Source organism: Ictidomys tridecemlineatus, chromosome 6, assembly GCF_052094955.1.
Source record: "Ictidomys tridecemlineatus isolate mIctTri1 chromosome 6, mIctTri1.hap1, whole genome shotgun sequence".
NCBI lineage: Eukaryota > Metazoa > Chordata > Mammalia > Rodentia > Sciuridae > Ictidomys > Ictidomys tridecemlineatus.
The window spans coordinates 112,773,348-112,789,667 of record NC_135482.1 but is presented as its reverse complement, the minus strand read 5'-3'; the positions used below and the strand labels follow the sequence as shown (position 1 = coordinate 112,789,667).

General features: G+C 40.3%; 1 protein-coding gene across 1 annotated transcript in view; it reads left to right on the top strand.

Moving 5' to 3' along the window:
- Window positions 1–16,320, top strand: part of Bid (BH3 interacting domain death agonist) — a 41,447-nt gene that overhangs the window by 12,154 nt on the left and 12,973 nt on the right. The window contains exon 2 of the mRNA XM_005340577.5: window positions 14,399–14,472. Coding sequence (XP_005340634.1) covers window positions 14,461–14,472 — 12 coding nt within the window. The 5' untranslated portion in view covers window positions 14,399–14,460. The remainder of the gene's footprint in view (window positions 1–14,398; window positions 14,473–16,320) is intronic.

Below are 16,320 nucleotides of genomic sequence, written 5' to 3'. Positions count from 1 at the left end.
AAGTCTAGGTCTGTGAGCACCCAAAGGCTTGAGGGTCACCCCCACAAAGGGCAGAAGTTGTCTTCTTGTAGCTCTCTACTGTTAGTTTTATATCCATGGAAGTGTGTACTAGAACTAGCAGGCACCTAGTAATCCTAAAAGGGTTGAAGCATCCTATTGATTTCTTCATTAATTAATTAGCTAGATGAAATCTCTGACACATATCATTTTGTCATTTTATATTTGTATCAAAGTCAAGGTTTCACCTTTTTTTTTTTAAGTTGTAGATAGATACAATGCCTTTATTTATTTATTTTTATGTGATGCTGAGGATTGAACCCAGGGCCTCACACATGCTGGGCAAGAGCTCTATCACTGAGTCACAGCCCCAGCCCACTTTATTTTAAACTACCCTTTGGCAGTTTTGAAGGTCAGCCACTGAAAAGCTTACTCAGTGGATCCACCTGGTCCTAGGTGAATTCTAAGCAACAGAAGAACTTTGTTGACTAAGAAGTTTGTTGACTAAGTTTCTCTTTGGGGCTCCACCCTTCAATTTGTGTTTTGTCTTGGTTTTCCTTTATTCATGGCATCCCCTCCCCTCTCCCTCCTTCCTTCTCCTTCCCCCTCCCTTCACTCCCTCTCCCTTTCTCTCCCTTCCTCTCCCTCCCACTCCCTCCTACTCCCTGCCACTCCCTCCTTCCTTCCTCTCCCCCTCCTTCCCCCTCCTTCTCTCCCTCCCCCTCCCTCTCTCCCTTTCCAGTAGTGGGGATACAATCCACAGTATACATTTTATTTTATTCTACTTGCTTTCCCTTTACCTTAAACTTATACAGGTTTATTTAAATCCGCTATCATTACTCCTTTTTTGGGGAACTGGTGATTGAACCCAGGGGTGCTTAACAACTGAGCCACATCCCTAGCCCTTGCTTTTTATTTTGAGATAGGGTTTTACTAAGTTGCTTAGGGCCTTGCTAAATTGCTGAGGCTGGCTTTGAACTCACGATCCTCCTGCCTCAGCCTCCCAAATCACTGGGATTATGGGCATGTGCCACCATGACCAGCTAACATTACTCAATGTTTAACATTATAAAAATTGTAAAATTGGGCCTGGGATTGTGGCTCAGTGGTAGAGCACTTGCCTAGCATGCATGAGGCACTGGGTTCGATCCCAGCACCACATAAAAATAAACAAAGGTATTATGTCCATCTACAACTGAAAAATAAAAAATTTTAAAATATTGTAAATTTGCATTTAGTTAAATTAAATCATTCATGCTTTGACTTTAATTATTTTGGTTCTGGGAATCAAATACTGGAACTCATGCATGCCAAGCACCATGCTCTGTCACAGGCTGCATTCCCCGCCCTGACAATTGTTTTTATTTTAATGGTATTGAAAGGTAAAGCTTTAGATAACTTAAAAACTGAATTGAGTTAATTAATGAGTTGTCATTATATATCCACATAATTTATAATACAGAATACCAAAACATTGATTATCAGGCAAAACTTTTAGACTTTGGGTTTTGTTTGTTTCTTTTGGCACTAGGGATCGAATGCAGGGGCACTTTACCATTACATCCCCAGCCCTTTTTATATTTTTTATTTTGAGACAGGGCCTCCCTAAGTTGCTTAGGCTAGTCTTGAACTTGTGATCCTCCTGTCTGAGCTTCCTGAGTCACTGAGATCACAGGCATGTGCCACCACACCCCGCACTTTTAAACTTTTTAAAATTTCTAAACAGGTTATATCTCTGGCTGGTGTTAATGAATGTACTTTTCACTTCAAGAAAACATAAAAGAAGGAGCTGGAGTTGTGGCTCAGCGGTAGAGCACTTGCCTAGCAATTGCACACCCTGGGTTCGATCCTCAGCACCGCATAAAAAATAAATAAAGGTATTGTGTCCAACTACAACTAAAAAATAATACTTAAAAAAGAAAGAAAGAAAGCATAAAAGAAGCCATCATGGTGTTGTACACTTCCAATTCCAGTGACTCTGGAGGCTGAGACAGGAGGATCACAAGATCAAAGCCAGTCTCAGTAACTTAGACCCTGTCTTAAAACAAAGCACAAGAAGGGTTAGGGATGTGGCTCAGTGGTTAAACACCCCCAAGTTCAATCCCTGGCACCAAAAAAGGCATAAAAGGGACGTGTAGCTATAAAAAGTTGTGCTCATAAACATCTGCTAAAATGCTTGTATGTGACAGATAGCTCTCCAATTGTCACCTCCCAGTTCATTAGAACTATTATATCTATTTTTTGCTTATAATAATTAGTTATAACTAGTATGAAATACAAAAACAGTTGTGGATATGCCTTTATTTTTCAAAGAAATGGGGTAGTATATTTCTTCCAATTTCTTGGTTTCCAGATCTCTTTACACATAAAAATTAGGAATCAAAAACCTTTTAATTAAGTGGGTTTTATCTATTAATATTTTCTATGTTAAAATTAAAACAAAAATTTTAAATACTTATTAAGTCATTTGAAATGTATGAAATTGCTTGTTAGCATAAATATTTTAAACAGTAATTGTATTTTACAAAACAACATTTTTATTGAAAAGAACAGCATGGGGCTGGGGATGTGGCTCAAGCGATAGCACACTGGCCTGGCATGAGTGCGGCCCAGGTTCGATCCTCAGCACCACATACAAACAAAGATGTTATGTCCACCAATAACTAAAAAATAAATATTAAAATTCTCTCTCTTTCTCTCTCTCTCTCTTAAAAAAAAAAGAGAACAGAACAGCATGGTTTCATGTTATTTTGCAAATTTCTTAAATATCTGGGTGAATACAAGACATCTAACTTCTCAGACTGTTGTAATATCCATATCTTCCAGCTTCTAGAAAACTCTACTATGCCTTTGTGAGAGAAATAATGTTAATATTGTTGTGAATTATTTATTTATTTATTTATTTTAGAGATGGGGTCTCACTATGTTGCCCACATTAGTCTCAAACTTCTGGGCTCAAAGGATCTTCCTGCTTTAGCCTCTTGGTTAGCTTGGACTACAGACGTCCCTGCACTCAGTTTATTACAGAATACTTTTGACCTGATAGATTCTCTGAAAAGGGCCTCAGATACCCTCTCCTAAAGTGATTTCCCAGTGTATACCATAATACAGGGAGACAAAAGTAGAGACCAGAACCTGAAAAGTGATTATCATGATAGTTTATTACACTTGAGTCTGAAAAGAAGCTATGAAATACGTCATCGCTTGCTTGCTTTGGTGTTTACTTTTTTATTTTACTCATTAATGCCTTCACTTCAAAATGAAAGATTATTCCTTACTTTATCCATAATCCACCGGGATAACAGAGACTCTGTATGGCCGAATGTTGACTTTGTTATGTTCTTGATTTGTTTTTGTTTTTTTAAAGGGGAAAAACAAAGAACAAAGGTTCATCACTTATGAAAGAGCCAAGGTTTGTGAATTTCATTAATGGATAACCAAGTCTCCTCTCTTAGGCATGTATGATCCTTTCTTGATAGTGTTTTATCAAGACACCTGGCAACACTTTGACCTTGCTTTCCAAAGATAATACCCTGAATTTAGAAGAAATTTTTTTGTGTGTGAGATTTTTGTTTGGTTTTGTTTTGCACTGTACCACTGACCTGTATCCCAACCCTTTTAGGATAGCTTGGGACACTGAGACAGGAGGATGAGGACAAGCCCTAGCAACTTATTGAGGCCCTAAGCAATTTAGTGAAACCCTGTCTCAAGATAAAAAACAAAAAGAGCTGAGGATGGAGCCCAGTGGTAAAACACCCGGGTTTTCCAGTATCAAAAAACAAAAACAAAAAAAGACTATAAATTAGCACCACTGGAAAATCTCAAATATTTGGTCATTTGAATTATAAAAAAGAAAAATAACTGTACCAGCGGTGCAGCTCCGTGTTTGTGTGTGTGTGTGTGTGTGTGTATGTATGTATGTATGTGTGTTTTAAATATTTATTTTTTAGGTGTAGATGGACACAACACAATGCCTTTATTTTTATGTAGTGCTGAGGATCAAACCCGGGTCCCACCCATGCTAGGTGAGCACTCTACCGCTGAGCCACAATCCCAGCTCCAGTGTGTGTGTGTTTTTAATCTTTTTTTTTCTTTCTTTTACTGCAGTGCTAGGGATCAAACCAAGTGCCTTTTGCATGCTGGGCAACATCTACCACTAAGCTGCACCCTCAATCTCATAATACATTTTTATTCTTAGCGAAAGCATTGATCAAATTTGTTATGATAGTTACGTACTGGTCATACTCTCAGAATTTGACTCTCCATTCTTCTGTTCTGATTACAGGTGTGCACTTCCATGCCTGGCTGATTTTCTTAAGGAACTGTCATCTGTGCCCATATTTTTAAAAACTAGGATATAATTGGACGAATTGATAGTGTAAACAGAACCTTACTTGGAATAGCATATTTTTTAATGATGCTCAAGTAATCAGCAATGATGAGCCATTTTTATTTATTTGTTTTTTGGTATTGAGGATTAAATGTAATGGGTGTTTTTATCACTGCGCTACATTCCTAGCCCTTTTTATTTTTCTTATTTTGAGACAGGGTCTTACTATGTTCAGCCTCCTGTGTTGCTGGGATTATTGGCATGTCCAGCGATGACAAGCCATTTTTAAAGGAATTGAGACTGATGTTTTGTAAACAAATACCTACAAAGCCCCCCTTCCAGGAAAATTGGCCTAGTCCCTGGCTTATAGGGAAGTAAGGAAGGTCACTTCTTAGTAGACCCAGGAATTTAAGATATTTGGGAGACTTGAATAAGGAAGATAAAAGGCTGAATATACAGACAAGGGCCAGACCATGTATAAAAATAGAGCTGCAGTCAGATGTCATGCCACATGTCTGTATTTCTAACTACTCAGGAGGCTGAGGCAGGAGGATCACTTGAGCTCCAGAGTTCAAGACCAGCCTGGTCAACATAGCAAGACCCTGCCTCAAAAGAACAAACACAAACAAAACAAAACCCACACAGAATTCTGACATAAAGTCTGCAAAAGCCAGCCTGAAAAAACAGCCCCTTATCTACTACAAACTGCCCTCATGCCAGCCTGATGTATAAGGCAACCTGTGGGACGCCTGATTGCTATCTTTAGTAACAATTCATCAAACCAAACAGTGACTTCTGCCAGCCTCAGTTGGCCAGGATTTGATAAAGAACTGACAGCTTTCCGAATTTTTGTTCCTGTCTCCAACTTGGGACCAAACAGAGAAAGTCACACATGCCTCCTAATCAGTCAGTGGGATGCCCAGCTTCTACTTCCAGCTTCCCCATGCCAGCAGCCTTTAGCCAAGGCACATCAAAGCCTTGCCTTTTTTCTACCTCTTGGGATGGGGACTGACTCCCTGCTATAGCAAGCTCTGAATAAATTGCCTTTGTACCTCTCATTTGGTTGGCCTTCATTTATCCCACACAGGAATTCCAGAACATTTACAGATTCTGTGGGTGAAACTAGGTATAGTTTCTTAGATATGGTATTCTTCCCTCAGAATAGCAAATACTAGAAGCTTTTAAAATTCCAGTCTGTGCTGGGTGCTATAATCCTGGCTAGTTTAGAGGGTGAGGTAGGAGGATTACAAGTTCCAGGCCAGCCTGGGCAATTTACTGAGATCCTGTGTCAAAATAAAAAGGAATAAGGGTGTAGCTAGTTTAGTTCCCCCCCAAAAAGTCCAATCTGAGAGATACATTATGAAAATTTCCAGATAGAAGTTGCCTTTGTGGCTTTAGCATTTATTCTATACTGTATTATGATTTTATATTTGCAAAAGAAATATAAGGAGGTTTAGCTTGTTAGCCCTCTTGCTGCACCTATGGAAATTATCAGGTAAGCCGGGCAGGTGGCAAAACCTGTAATGCCAACTACTTCTGAGGCAAGAGGATCAAAAGTTCAATACCAGCCTCTGCAACTTAGTGAGACTCTGTCTTTAAACAAACAAACAAATATATATATATAAATAGGGCTGGGGATATAGCTTAGTGGTAGAATGCCTTCGCACCCCATACACACTAAAAAGGAAAGAAGGAAAGAAAGAATTATGTCCATCTAACAAGTCTAGACCTTTTTTAGAATTTTTATTTATTTATTTATTTTTTTGGTGTTGGGGACTAAACCCAGGGCCTTGAGCATGCTAAGCACCACTCCACCACTGGACTACATCCCTAGCACTGCAACTGGGTGTTTTCCATATACTTTCACAGCCTTTGAGCTATTTTATTGTTGTCAAATTATAGAAAACTGACAATACAAATGATCGGACTAATGATTTTGTTCATAGAAGTGCAAATGATGGGCTGGGGATGTGGCTCAAGCGGTAACGTGCTCGCCTGGCATGCATGGGGTGCTGGGTTTGATCCCCAACACCACATAAAAATAAAGATGTTGTGCCCACTGAAAACTAAAAAATAAATATTAAAAAATCTGTCTCTCTCTCTCTCTCTCTCTCTCTTAAAAAAAAAGTGCAAATGAACTTTGCCCAGTTGAATGCAATTGATTATCACCTTTTGGATATTGGCCAATTTTGCATCTCTATTTAATTTTTTTTTGATCTCCCATTGTTTATGCATGTGGCTCTTTTGAATAATTTTAACATTTTATTGTTTTCCCCATTAAATAATGAGCTAAATAAAATGTTCAACAGGTGTTCATTGAAGATGATGGGGCAGGGGGAATTCCCTTCTCCAAGCCCATTCTCCCTGTCCCCCCTTTTCCTCTCTCCTTTTTTGGTGGTACTAGGAAATTGAACCCAGGACTTGGCACATGTACAAGGCAAGTGCTCTACCTTCAGCTACAACTCCAGCCCCCTACCTTGGCCTCCAAGCTGGAATTATAGGCAGTGCCACTTCACCTAGAACATTATTTTTCTGATGAAGGCAACAAGGGCCAGAAAAGCAAAGTGTTAGTGATGCCTTTTTTTTTTTTTCCTTTTTCTAGTTAATTCATACTTATCAGCCCTAAATCTAGGTGGCACTTTTTCTCTCCAGATTCCGAATGTAGGTGGAATTTTATGCCTCATTTTTTTTCCATGCCTTATTTTATATCATACAGTTTAAGCTTTTCCTGGCACCTGGCATATAGTGAACACTTGGATAGTTGATGGATGAATTAATGACTATATTCTTAAAGTAGAACACACTTTTTTCATAGTTTTTATTTTATAATTATGTATTTTGTACATAAACCCTTTATGGGTCATATTTGCCTTTGTGTGCCTCTTCTGTTCATAGTGCTGTACCTCGGACATGTGTCCATGCTGGCTAATGGTGGATGTGGCACACATTGACACATAGCTAGCTAAGTGATGGACCTGGAGACAAGTAGAATTGGGTTCTCCTGGCTTCTGTTTCATGTGTTCTTTCAGTGCCATATTTGAGTGATCTCAAGGTCTGTGGGTGGTGGGGGGATATGAGAGATAGGTGCACACAGTTAATATTCATTTGTTCTGTAAGAAATTCTGGGAGTCAGCTGTCATCTTTGAATAGGACTATGAGGACAGAGTAACCATATATTAGCCAAGGAGATGCTGCCCTGCCCAGGTTTGGGACACTGGGTAGCCGCAGTAGTGCACACCTGTAATCCCAGCTACTTGGGAGGCTGAGACAGGAGGATCACAAGTTTGAGAGCAATCTCAGCAATTTAGCAAAACCGTGTCTCAAAATAAAAAGGGCTGGGAGCACTGGGATTGTGGCTCAGCAGTAGAGCTCTTGCCTAGCACATGCAAGGCCCTGGATTCTATCCTCAGCATCATAAATAGATAGATAGATAGATAGATAAATGGTATTATGTCAACTACAACTAAAAAAATATTTTTAAAAAATTTTAAAAGTGGGGCGGGGGCGCTGGGGATGTAGCACAATGGTAAAGCACCTCTGGGTTCAATTCCCAGTATCACAAAAAGGCAAAAGGAAATACCTTTTTATTTCCATTGGCCCTTATGTGTGCTTGCTCCTGCCCCAGTAAGACCCAGTCTTTTGCTTTGACCATGTGTGATGGCCTTTTGTAAACTTTGGGGGTTTCAGTGAATTCAGGGATATTTAGCTTTCCAGATATAAGTGAGGTTCCTGGGGCCTCTGAAAAAGGTTTATAGAGCCTAAGTAGAGACACATGAGCTATCTGTTGTCTGTTTATCTTTCTTAAAAAACTGGCTCTGAGTGTTCATGTGGCCCACACCCCCAGCTTGGGTGACTTTGCAGCTGCCAAGGCGTCCAATATCCTTGCTGGGCACCCACAGGCAGAGGCCCACCTGGTACCAGGCCTGTTGCATTCAGGCACTGTTAAATGGTAGGTACTGTTTCCCTGTTTTGTTTTGTGATTGAAACAAGGTCTTGCTGTTTTGCCCAGGCCTCAAACCTCTGGGCTCAGGCGTTCCTCCTGCCTCAGCCTCCTGAGAGCTGGGACTATAGACCCTTATAAATGTGCCTAGCCTGGGCATGGGCTCCTTGTTATCAGTAATAATACAGCTGGCCTTCCATATCTGCAAGGTATGCATCTGTGTATTCAGCATGGGTTTATTTTATTTTTTTTAAATCATAACTGTACTTGGGCTGGGGATGTGGCTCAAGCGGTAGCGCGCTCGTCTGGCATGTGTGCGGCCCGGGTTCGATCCTCAGCACCACATACCAACAAAGATGTTGTGTCTGCCAAGAACTAAAAAATAAATATTAAAAAATTCTCTCTCTCTCTCTTTAAAAAAAAATCATATCTGTACTTAACACATAGAGATATTTTTGGTCTATTCTAAATAAAATAGTATAAGAACTATTTACATAGCACTTACATTATTAGATATTATATAAGCAATCTAGAGATTTAAAGTATATAAGAGAATGTGTTTAAGTTATATGAAAATACTACATCATTTTATATGGCATTGAGTTTGGGTATATAAGGAGGTTCTGGAACAAATCTCCAAGGATGTTGAGGGATGACTGTGTTTGCTATCTTGGTACTACAGAAATAAGGCATAAAAGGCCTCCCAGTTCTCAGTCTGCATGTTGCATGGGGCCACTTTGTATAAGGCTTTCTGGTTCCTAAGCATGTTTTCATCCATTATCAAAGGTAAGTTGGCAGGTTACTATTTCCTGTTTCCTGCCCACCTAGCCAGTTTCCCACTGGTTCTCAGAAGGGAGGACATATACTGGTGGCTACTTGAGCTTTTCTTCTTGCTGGTGACTTAGGTCACGAGTTGGGGGGTTGAGATAGAATTAACGTTGACTCAGAAGCCTTTGGTTTTTGGTGGGCCTCATTGTCCCTATCCTCCTGGGCCCACTCATAGCAGACAGTTGATTCATTGAATTTCTTCCTAAATCATGAATGAAGCCAGATGCAGGGCATCTGCTCAGAAAGTTTACACATTCTCCAAAGCCCCACCTGACTTAGGGAATACAGCATCCCCACCCCCCAATTCTTTCTAGGTTTTGTCCTAGAGGAGCCTGCCTATGTCCTCACAGCCCAAGTTGAGCCATAGTCACAGTCCCCTGACTACCATGAGACCTGTACACAAGGTCTATTTTACTTTCACATCTGGCATCATGTGATTCTGGATTTAATAGGAAAATGCCACAGCAGGGTATTTGTCATGATTATTTTGTTTGTTTTTGAGATGGGGGTCTTGCTATGTTGCCCAGAGTGGCCTGGAACTCCTGGGATCAAGCAGTTCTCCTACCTCAGCCACCAAGTACTTGGAATCACAGGAGTGTGCTCTGGCTCCCAGCTGACTTAGCTCTATTTTTCAGTGGTGAAAATACTCAAATTATTTAAATGTCCAATAACAGGAGATGGAGATGTATTATATTTTGTTGTGTGTGATACACTAACACACACACAAATAGGGGTTTCAGTTTGGGACACTGTTGACATTTTGGGCTGGATAAGTTGTGAAGGGCTGCTATAACCACTGTAGGATATTCCACAGCTTCCCTGACCCCTGCCTACTAGATGCTAGGAGCCCCTTCTCCCCATTCTGACAATCAAAACTACCTCCAGACACTGCTAGATGACTTTTGTTGTTGTTGTTATAAATGGACAGCATGCCTTTATTTGTTTATTTTTATGTGGTGCTAAGGATCAAACCCAGTGCCTCACATGCGCTAGGCAAGCACTCTGCCACTGAGGTACAGCCCCAGCCCCGCTAGATGGCCTTTTGAAGATCAATATCATCCCTGGTTGAGAACTGGTGCATTAAGTTGTAGGCATTAGAATATTTTTGAAGATTGTTTATTTAGTGGTCCTGGGGATTGAACCAAGGTCTTTGTGAATGCTTTCTGCTACTGAGCTACACCCCCAGCCCCAAAAGACTATTTAAGTGAGAAAATGACCAAAATGAGTGAAAGTAGCAATATATGAAAGTCTCCATGTAGATTTACGAGCTTGAGTATTAAAATCTAGAAGGAAGTTGATCAATGTTTGCTGCCCACCCGGCTTCTGTCTTTTAGTGCTCGGGATTGAACCCCACTGGAGATAGAACCCAAGTCCTCACACTTGCTGGGCACGTTCTGTACCACTGAACTACATCCCTGCCATGACAAATGTCTGAAAAGATGTGGTAGAACAAGACAAAGAGCTCAGACCTTGAGGTAGAGGCCTGGGTTATTGTCCATTGTGCCACTACTTGGGCAGTGACTGGGAAAATGGCTTGATCTCTGTGGCCTCTTTCATGAGGAGTAGGTTCTGTTTAATCTTTGACTTGAGGCTGGTAATGATTCTGAGTTTTCCCCTTGCCCTTGAGCTGCCATCCTTCCATTCCTCCATACACACTTGTATCATTTGCTTCTGGACCTTTTTCTGTCAAACAAGTACCATACCCACCAACCAGTGGTAGAGCTAGACAGGTGCTCTATCACTGAACTACACCCCCAGTCCAACCACCCTGATTTGATCATTACACACTGTATACATGTATTAAATAATCACACTGTACCCAATAAATTTGTACAATTAAGACAAAAATAAAAATATATCCCAGTGGGAGAGCCAGCGTAGCCTCCAGCTGTGCAGGGTGCCTGAGGCCAGTGAGCATCTGAGACAGGAAATGCAAGTGCTGAGAGTGGGGTGGTCCATGCCTGGTTTTGAAGGCTGAGTATCCCTGTTATGGTCAGCCTCCTTCCTGGCCTCTTCCTTTCTTCCCCAGGCAGGACAAGTTGATTATTCATTCTCCTGTTTATTTTTTATTTCCTATGCATGTAGGAACCCTATGAAATTGCCAGTATTGTTTTTGCCCTACAAAATAAAAATTTTATTTGGCTTAACCTGATATGTTGTGTAAACTCACTTATACAAATACTTGCTAAATAGAATTACCCTATTCCAACTATTCCACAGACGTTTTTGTTTAGTCTCTTGGACATCTTTTTTATTTTTTTTATTTTAAGAGAGAGACTAAGACAGAGAGAATTTTTTAATATTTATTTTTTAGTTTTTGGTGGACACAACATCTTTATTTTTATGTGGTGCTGAGGATCGAACCCAGTGCCCTGCCCATACCAGGCGAGCACGTTACCGCTTGAGCACATCCCTAGCCCTCTTGGACATCTAATACCGATACACAACAAAACTCTTATTCTGTTTAATGATTTTATGTGTATCCAATTGTATGGATATATTTTTATTTTTGTTTTAATTGTACAAATTTATGGGGTACAATGTGATAATTTAAAGTGGGTAGTGATCTAATCAGGGTAGTTGGACAGGAGGTAAAGCTCAGTGATAGAGCATCTACCTAGCATGTGTATGGCCCTGTGTATATCCCCAGTACCCCCCTCACACACACACAAAATCAGGGTCATTGACATTTCTTATAAACATCTAAAAATTATTTGATTAATACATAGTGTATATAAGTATGAGGAACAGTGTGATATTTTAATACATGTGTACAATGTATACTGATCAAATCAGAGTAATTAAGATTTTTATCTTATTGCTTTGTGTTTGAAGCCTTAGAATTCTTCTCTTCTAGTTATTCATAAAATATATAATAGATTCTTATGAATTATAGTTTCCCCACTGATCTATGGAACACTGGGACTTATTTCTTATGGTTTTTTTTTTTTTAATCCAATCTCCATCTATCCTTCCCACCTTTCCAGCCTCTAGTAATCACTGTTTTACATTCAGGTCAACATTTGCGCTTTTTTTTTTTTTTTTTTTTGTAGTGCTGGAGGTTGAACCCAGAGGGCCTCACTCACTGGCTCATGTTAGTAAAGTGCTCTGTACTGGCTCATGTTAGTAAAGTGCTTGTACTGAACCACACTTCTAGCCTGCATCAACTCTTTTCTTTTTTTTTTTTTTTTTTTTTTAAGATAGGGCATTTTTTAAACCATTAATTAACTAACTAATTAATTAATTAAATGTGTTGCTGAGGATTGAACCCAGTGCCTCATACATCCCAGGCAGGTGCTCTATCATTGAGCTACAACATGCATCTTTCTCCATTTGAATTATTTCAGTTAACATAATGTTCTTTAGTTCCATCCATTTTGCTGCAAATGATAGGCTATCATTGATTTTTATGGCTGAATATTATTCCATTTATGTGTGTGTGCGCGCACGCATATGTATGTATGATATATATGTGTGTGTGTGTATGTATGTATATATATTTATACACACACACACACACCACTTTTCTTTATCCATTGATCCATCAATGAGTCCATAGGCTGATTACATATAGTAGTTATTGTGAATGGTATAGCAATAAATATGTAGGTAGGTAGATAGATTTTTTTTTTTTTTTTTTTTTTTTTTGGTACTGGAGATTGAACTCAGGGGCACTCAACCACTGAGCCATATCCCCAGCTCTCTTTATTTTTTATTTTGAGACAAGGTTTTACTAAGTTGCTAAGGCTAGCTTTGAATTTGCTATCCTCTTGCCTTAGCCTCTAGAGCTGCTAGGATTACAGATGTGTGCCAACACACCCAGCTAGATGTATCTTTTGTGTGCCAATTTCATTTCCTCTGGATATATACCTGGGAGTGGATAGCTGGATCATATGGTAATTCTATTTTTATTATTTTGAGGAATATTTATACTGTTCTTCAAAGTATATGTTCATCCCCAACAGTCTATAATAGTTATGTTTGTTTGTTTGTTTGTTTTTCCTGTATTGGAGTTGTTCTACCACTGCATGAAGTCCCCAACCTTTTCACTTTTGAGAGTCTTGCTTAGTTGCCTGAGTTGACCTTGAACTTGTGATCCTTTTGCCTCAGCTGTGCAAATAGCTGAGATTTTAAATATGTACCACTTGCCTGGCCAGGACATATTTTTTTACCTCAGTTCCCAGTTGGCATTTGTCTAGTCAGTAGTGGGTCATTTAGTTTGTCATGTGTGTCCAATGTAAGACTTAATCTTTTGTATGTCAAATGCAGTCTCTTTTTTCATCATTTTTATTGGAAATTTTTTCTTCATAATATGAACAATTGAAGCCATGTGACCTGATCGAAGGAACTGATCTGCCCCCTCCTGTCACTTACTAGTTCTGTGGCCTCAAGAAAATTCTTCCTAAAACTATATTTTCTCCCTTTTAAGTCAGGATCAATGCTGCATGCACAGCAACATTGTGTGGAATGCAAGATCATAAAACTTGTCAAAGAAATGGGTTGGTATCTTTGTTGTTATTGGAAGGATTTGCTGTGATAGTTGTCATCCTGAGGAGATAGATTTCCACAGCCAGTCGGAATGGCCCCTGGCATTTTGCCAGAAGTAATGGTTGAGAGGCAAGCCATTAAGATGATGCTGGATTGATTCAATTGTATATTAGACCTTTACACCAGTAATAGGGCGCCTGCTACTTTGGAGTTCCTGTGGAGTTCTCGCAGGGTTCTTGGAGAACTGGAGCGTGCAGCCCGGTGGAGGGGAGGGAGTGTATTCCCGGGAAGTGTGTGTAGAGTGCCGGTGTGTGTTCGGGAATGAAGAGTTGCTGTTTGAACCTACAAGGCTTTGTGGCGGCTCGGTTATTTGTGCCCAGACAGACTGCGGCAGATATACTTTATTTACTGAGTATATTCTTGTAGGAAACTTACTAATGTAAATATTTACTTTAAAATAGTTTGTAAGCCAGATCAGCCCATTGGTCTGATCCATGAGGTCTTCCTGAGAATGGAATAAGAGAGTTAACTCTTGGATGGAGGACTGGCCCTGGGGAGTTCTAAGGGGTCTGGCAAGTCTCAGGGAAGATCCAGGAAAACTTCAGTTTGCTCACTAGGTTGTGGCCCACAATTCTGTGCCAAGGGGAAAGAAAGGAACCTGACTGAATACTACCTGCTGGCAACAGTGACCTCAGCTGCTCGGTTGCAGTGGCCAAAGTTCCTGAGCCAGAGCTGAGGCCCGTCTTCTCCATTCTCCCCTGTGGGGCATCCCTTCAGGATACAGCCACCCACCATCTATGTGTGTCCTTTTCTAGGTGGTGATCTTGGACCTCCGTGAACCAAAACTGAGTTGGAGCTACCAGGTGCTGCCTGTGCCATGGACTCTGAGGTCAGACTCCTGAATTCTTTTGGAGGAATTATTGGAAAGGGGATGTTAGAGGGTTGAGTGTAGGCTTGTTCTTCATGCATTTGCCTATGGGTGCTGATCTAGCCTGACCCCAGTTCCCATCTGACAGCTCTGCAAAGAGGAACCACAAATCTACAACAGAATTACCATTTCAACATCCCTGAGCCTATGGACAGTATCCATGGTGCCTGAAAAGTCTTGTGTTAGTTGGCTTTCTGTCACTGTGACAAAATATCTGAAAAATTGAACTTAAAAGTAAGATTTATTTTGACTCATGGTTTGATTCCGTAGTAAAGCAGGGGACAGGATATACCCTTCAAAGATAATCTTCTAGTGGCTGCTTCCCCAAACTAGGCCCTATCTCCTAAAGTTTTTCTACTACCACTCAAAAAAGCACATTAAGTTTTGAATCCATTAATGGATTAATCCACTGATGAGCTCAGAGCCACCATGATCCAACCACCTCCCACAGGCCCCACCTCTGAATACTGCTGCATTGGGAACTAAGCCTTCAACACAAGGACAACACAGAACTTTTGGGGGGCATTCTAAATCAAAACCATAGCAGGTCTCAGTATGTACTTGTTGAATATCCTTTCAGAAGAATGGGAATTGTGGGATTTTTCAGGTTGATAACTGGAGAGCCCACTACCTAGTGGGCTCTGGAGAGATGTCAGTTGCATGAACAGAAGAGATTTCAGAGCTCCCACTCGTCCCCATAAGGACCAGTTATCAGTGTGGATAGTTTATTCTATGTTGGTGCCGGGTGAACTTGCCCATTGTGTCTTCCAGTCCACCACATTTACTTCCTCTCCTATATTCTTTTTTTTTTTTTTCCTTCCCCAGAGTGCAAGGAGAAGAATTTATCCAGATTATATCTGGATAAATAGAATAGAAACAGAACTCTGGCAGGGACAAGAAAGGACCCCAATAAGTGTTGCCTTCTCTCCCATATTCTTGAGATGTCTTCAGGTTAAAACACAACTGCCACATCCTCCTTGCATAGCACCCTAGACGATCTTTCCTCTCATAAGGTCCCAGGGTGAATGTCATTACTCCTACTGTTGTTTTTTTCTTTACCTTCAGGGTGAAAAAGCTGAGACACTGAAGGTTACCCAGTGTTTTACAGAGTTGGGGTTCTCACTGAACCACTGAGCAAAAATTTTCTCTTACATTTTGGGGTTTGGTCTTTCTGTCCCTGTCAGAACTTTCATCCTATTGTAGATACTTTGACTTTCTCAGATATTTTCCCCCACTCCAAAATTTTAAAAATTATGGTAAGATCCCATAATACAAAATTAGCCATTTTCACTTTTTTTTTTTTTTTTTTTTTTTGGCAATGGGGATCGAACTTAGGGCCCTCGACCACTGAGCCACATCTCCAACCCTATTTTGTATTTTTATTTAAAGAGACAAGTCTCACTGAATTGCTTAGTACCTAGCTTTTGCTGAGGCTGGCTTTGAACTTGTGATCCCCTTGCTTCAGCCTCCTGAGCCACAAGGATTACTGGCGTGCGCCAACATGCCTGGCCTGTCTTCACTATTTTTAAGTGTGTGGTTCAGGGTTATTACATGCATTGTTGTTGTACAACCATTGCTACCATCCAGCTCCAGAACATTTTCATCTCGCTCAACTGAAACTGTCCCCATCAAACACTAACTTAACTCCTCCCCGACAGCAGCCCCCCAATAGCTACCATTCTACTTTCTGTCTCTGTGAAGGTCTCTTCAAGGACCTCATATAAGTGAAATCATACAGTTTTTATCTTTTTGTGACTGGCTTATTTCACTCAGCATTCTTCTTTGAATTTATTTGCAATACTAGAAATA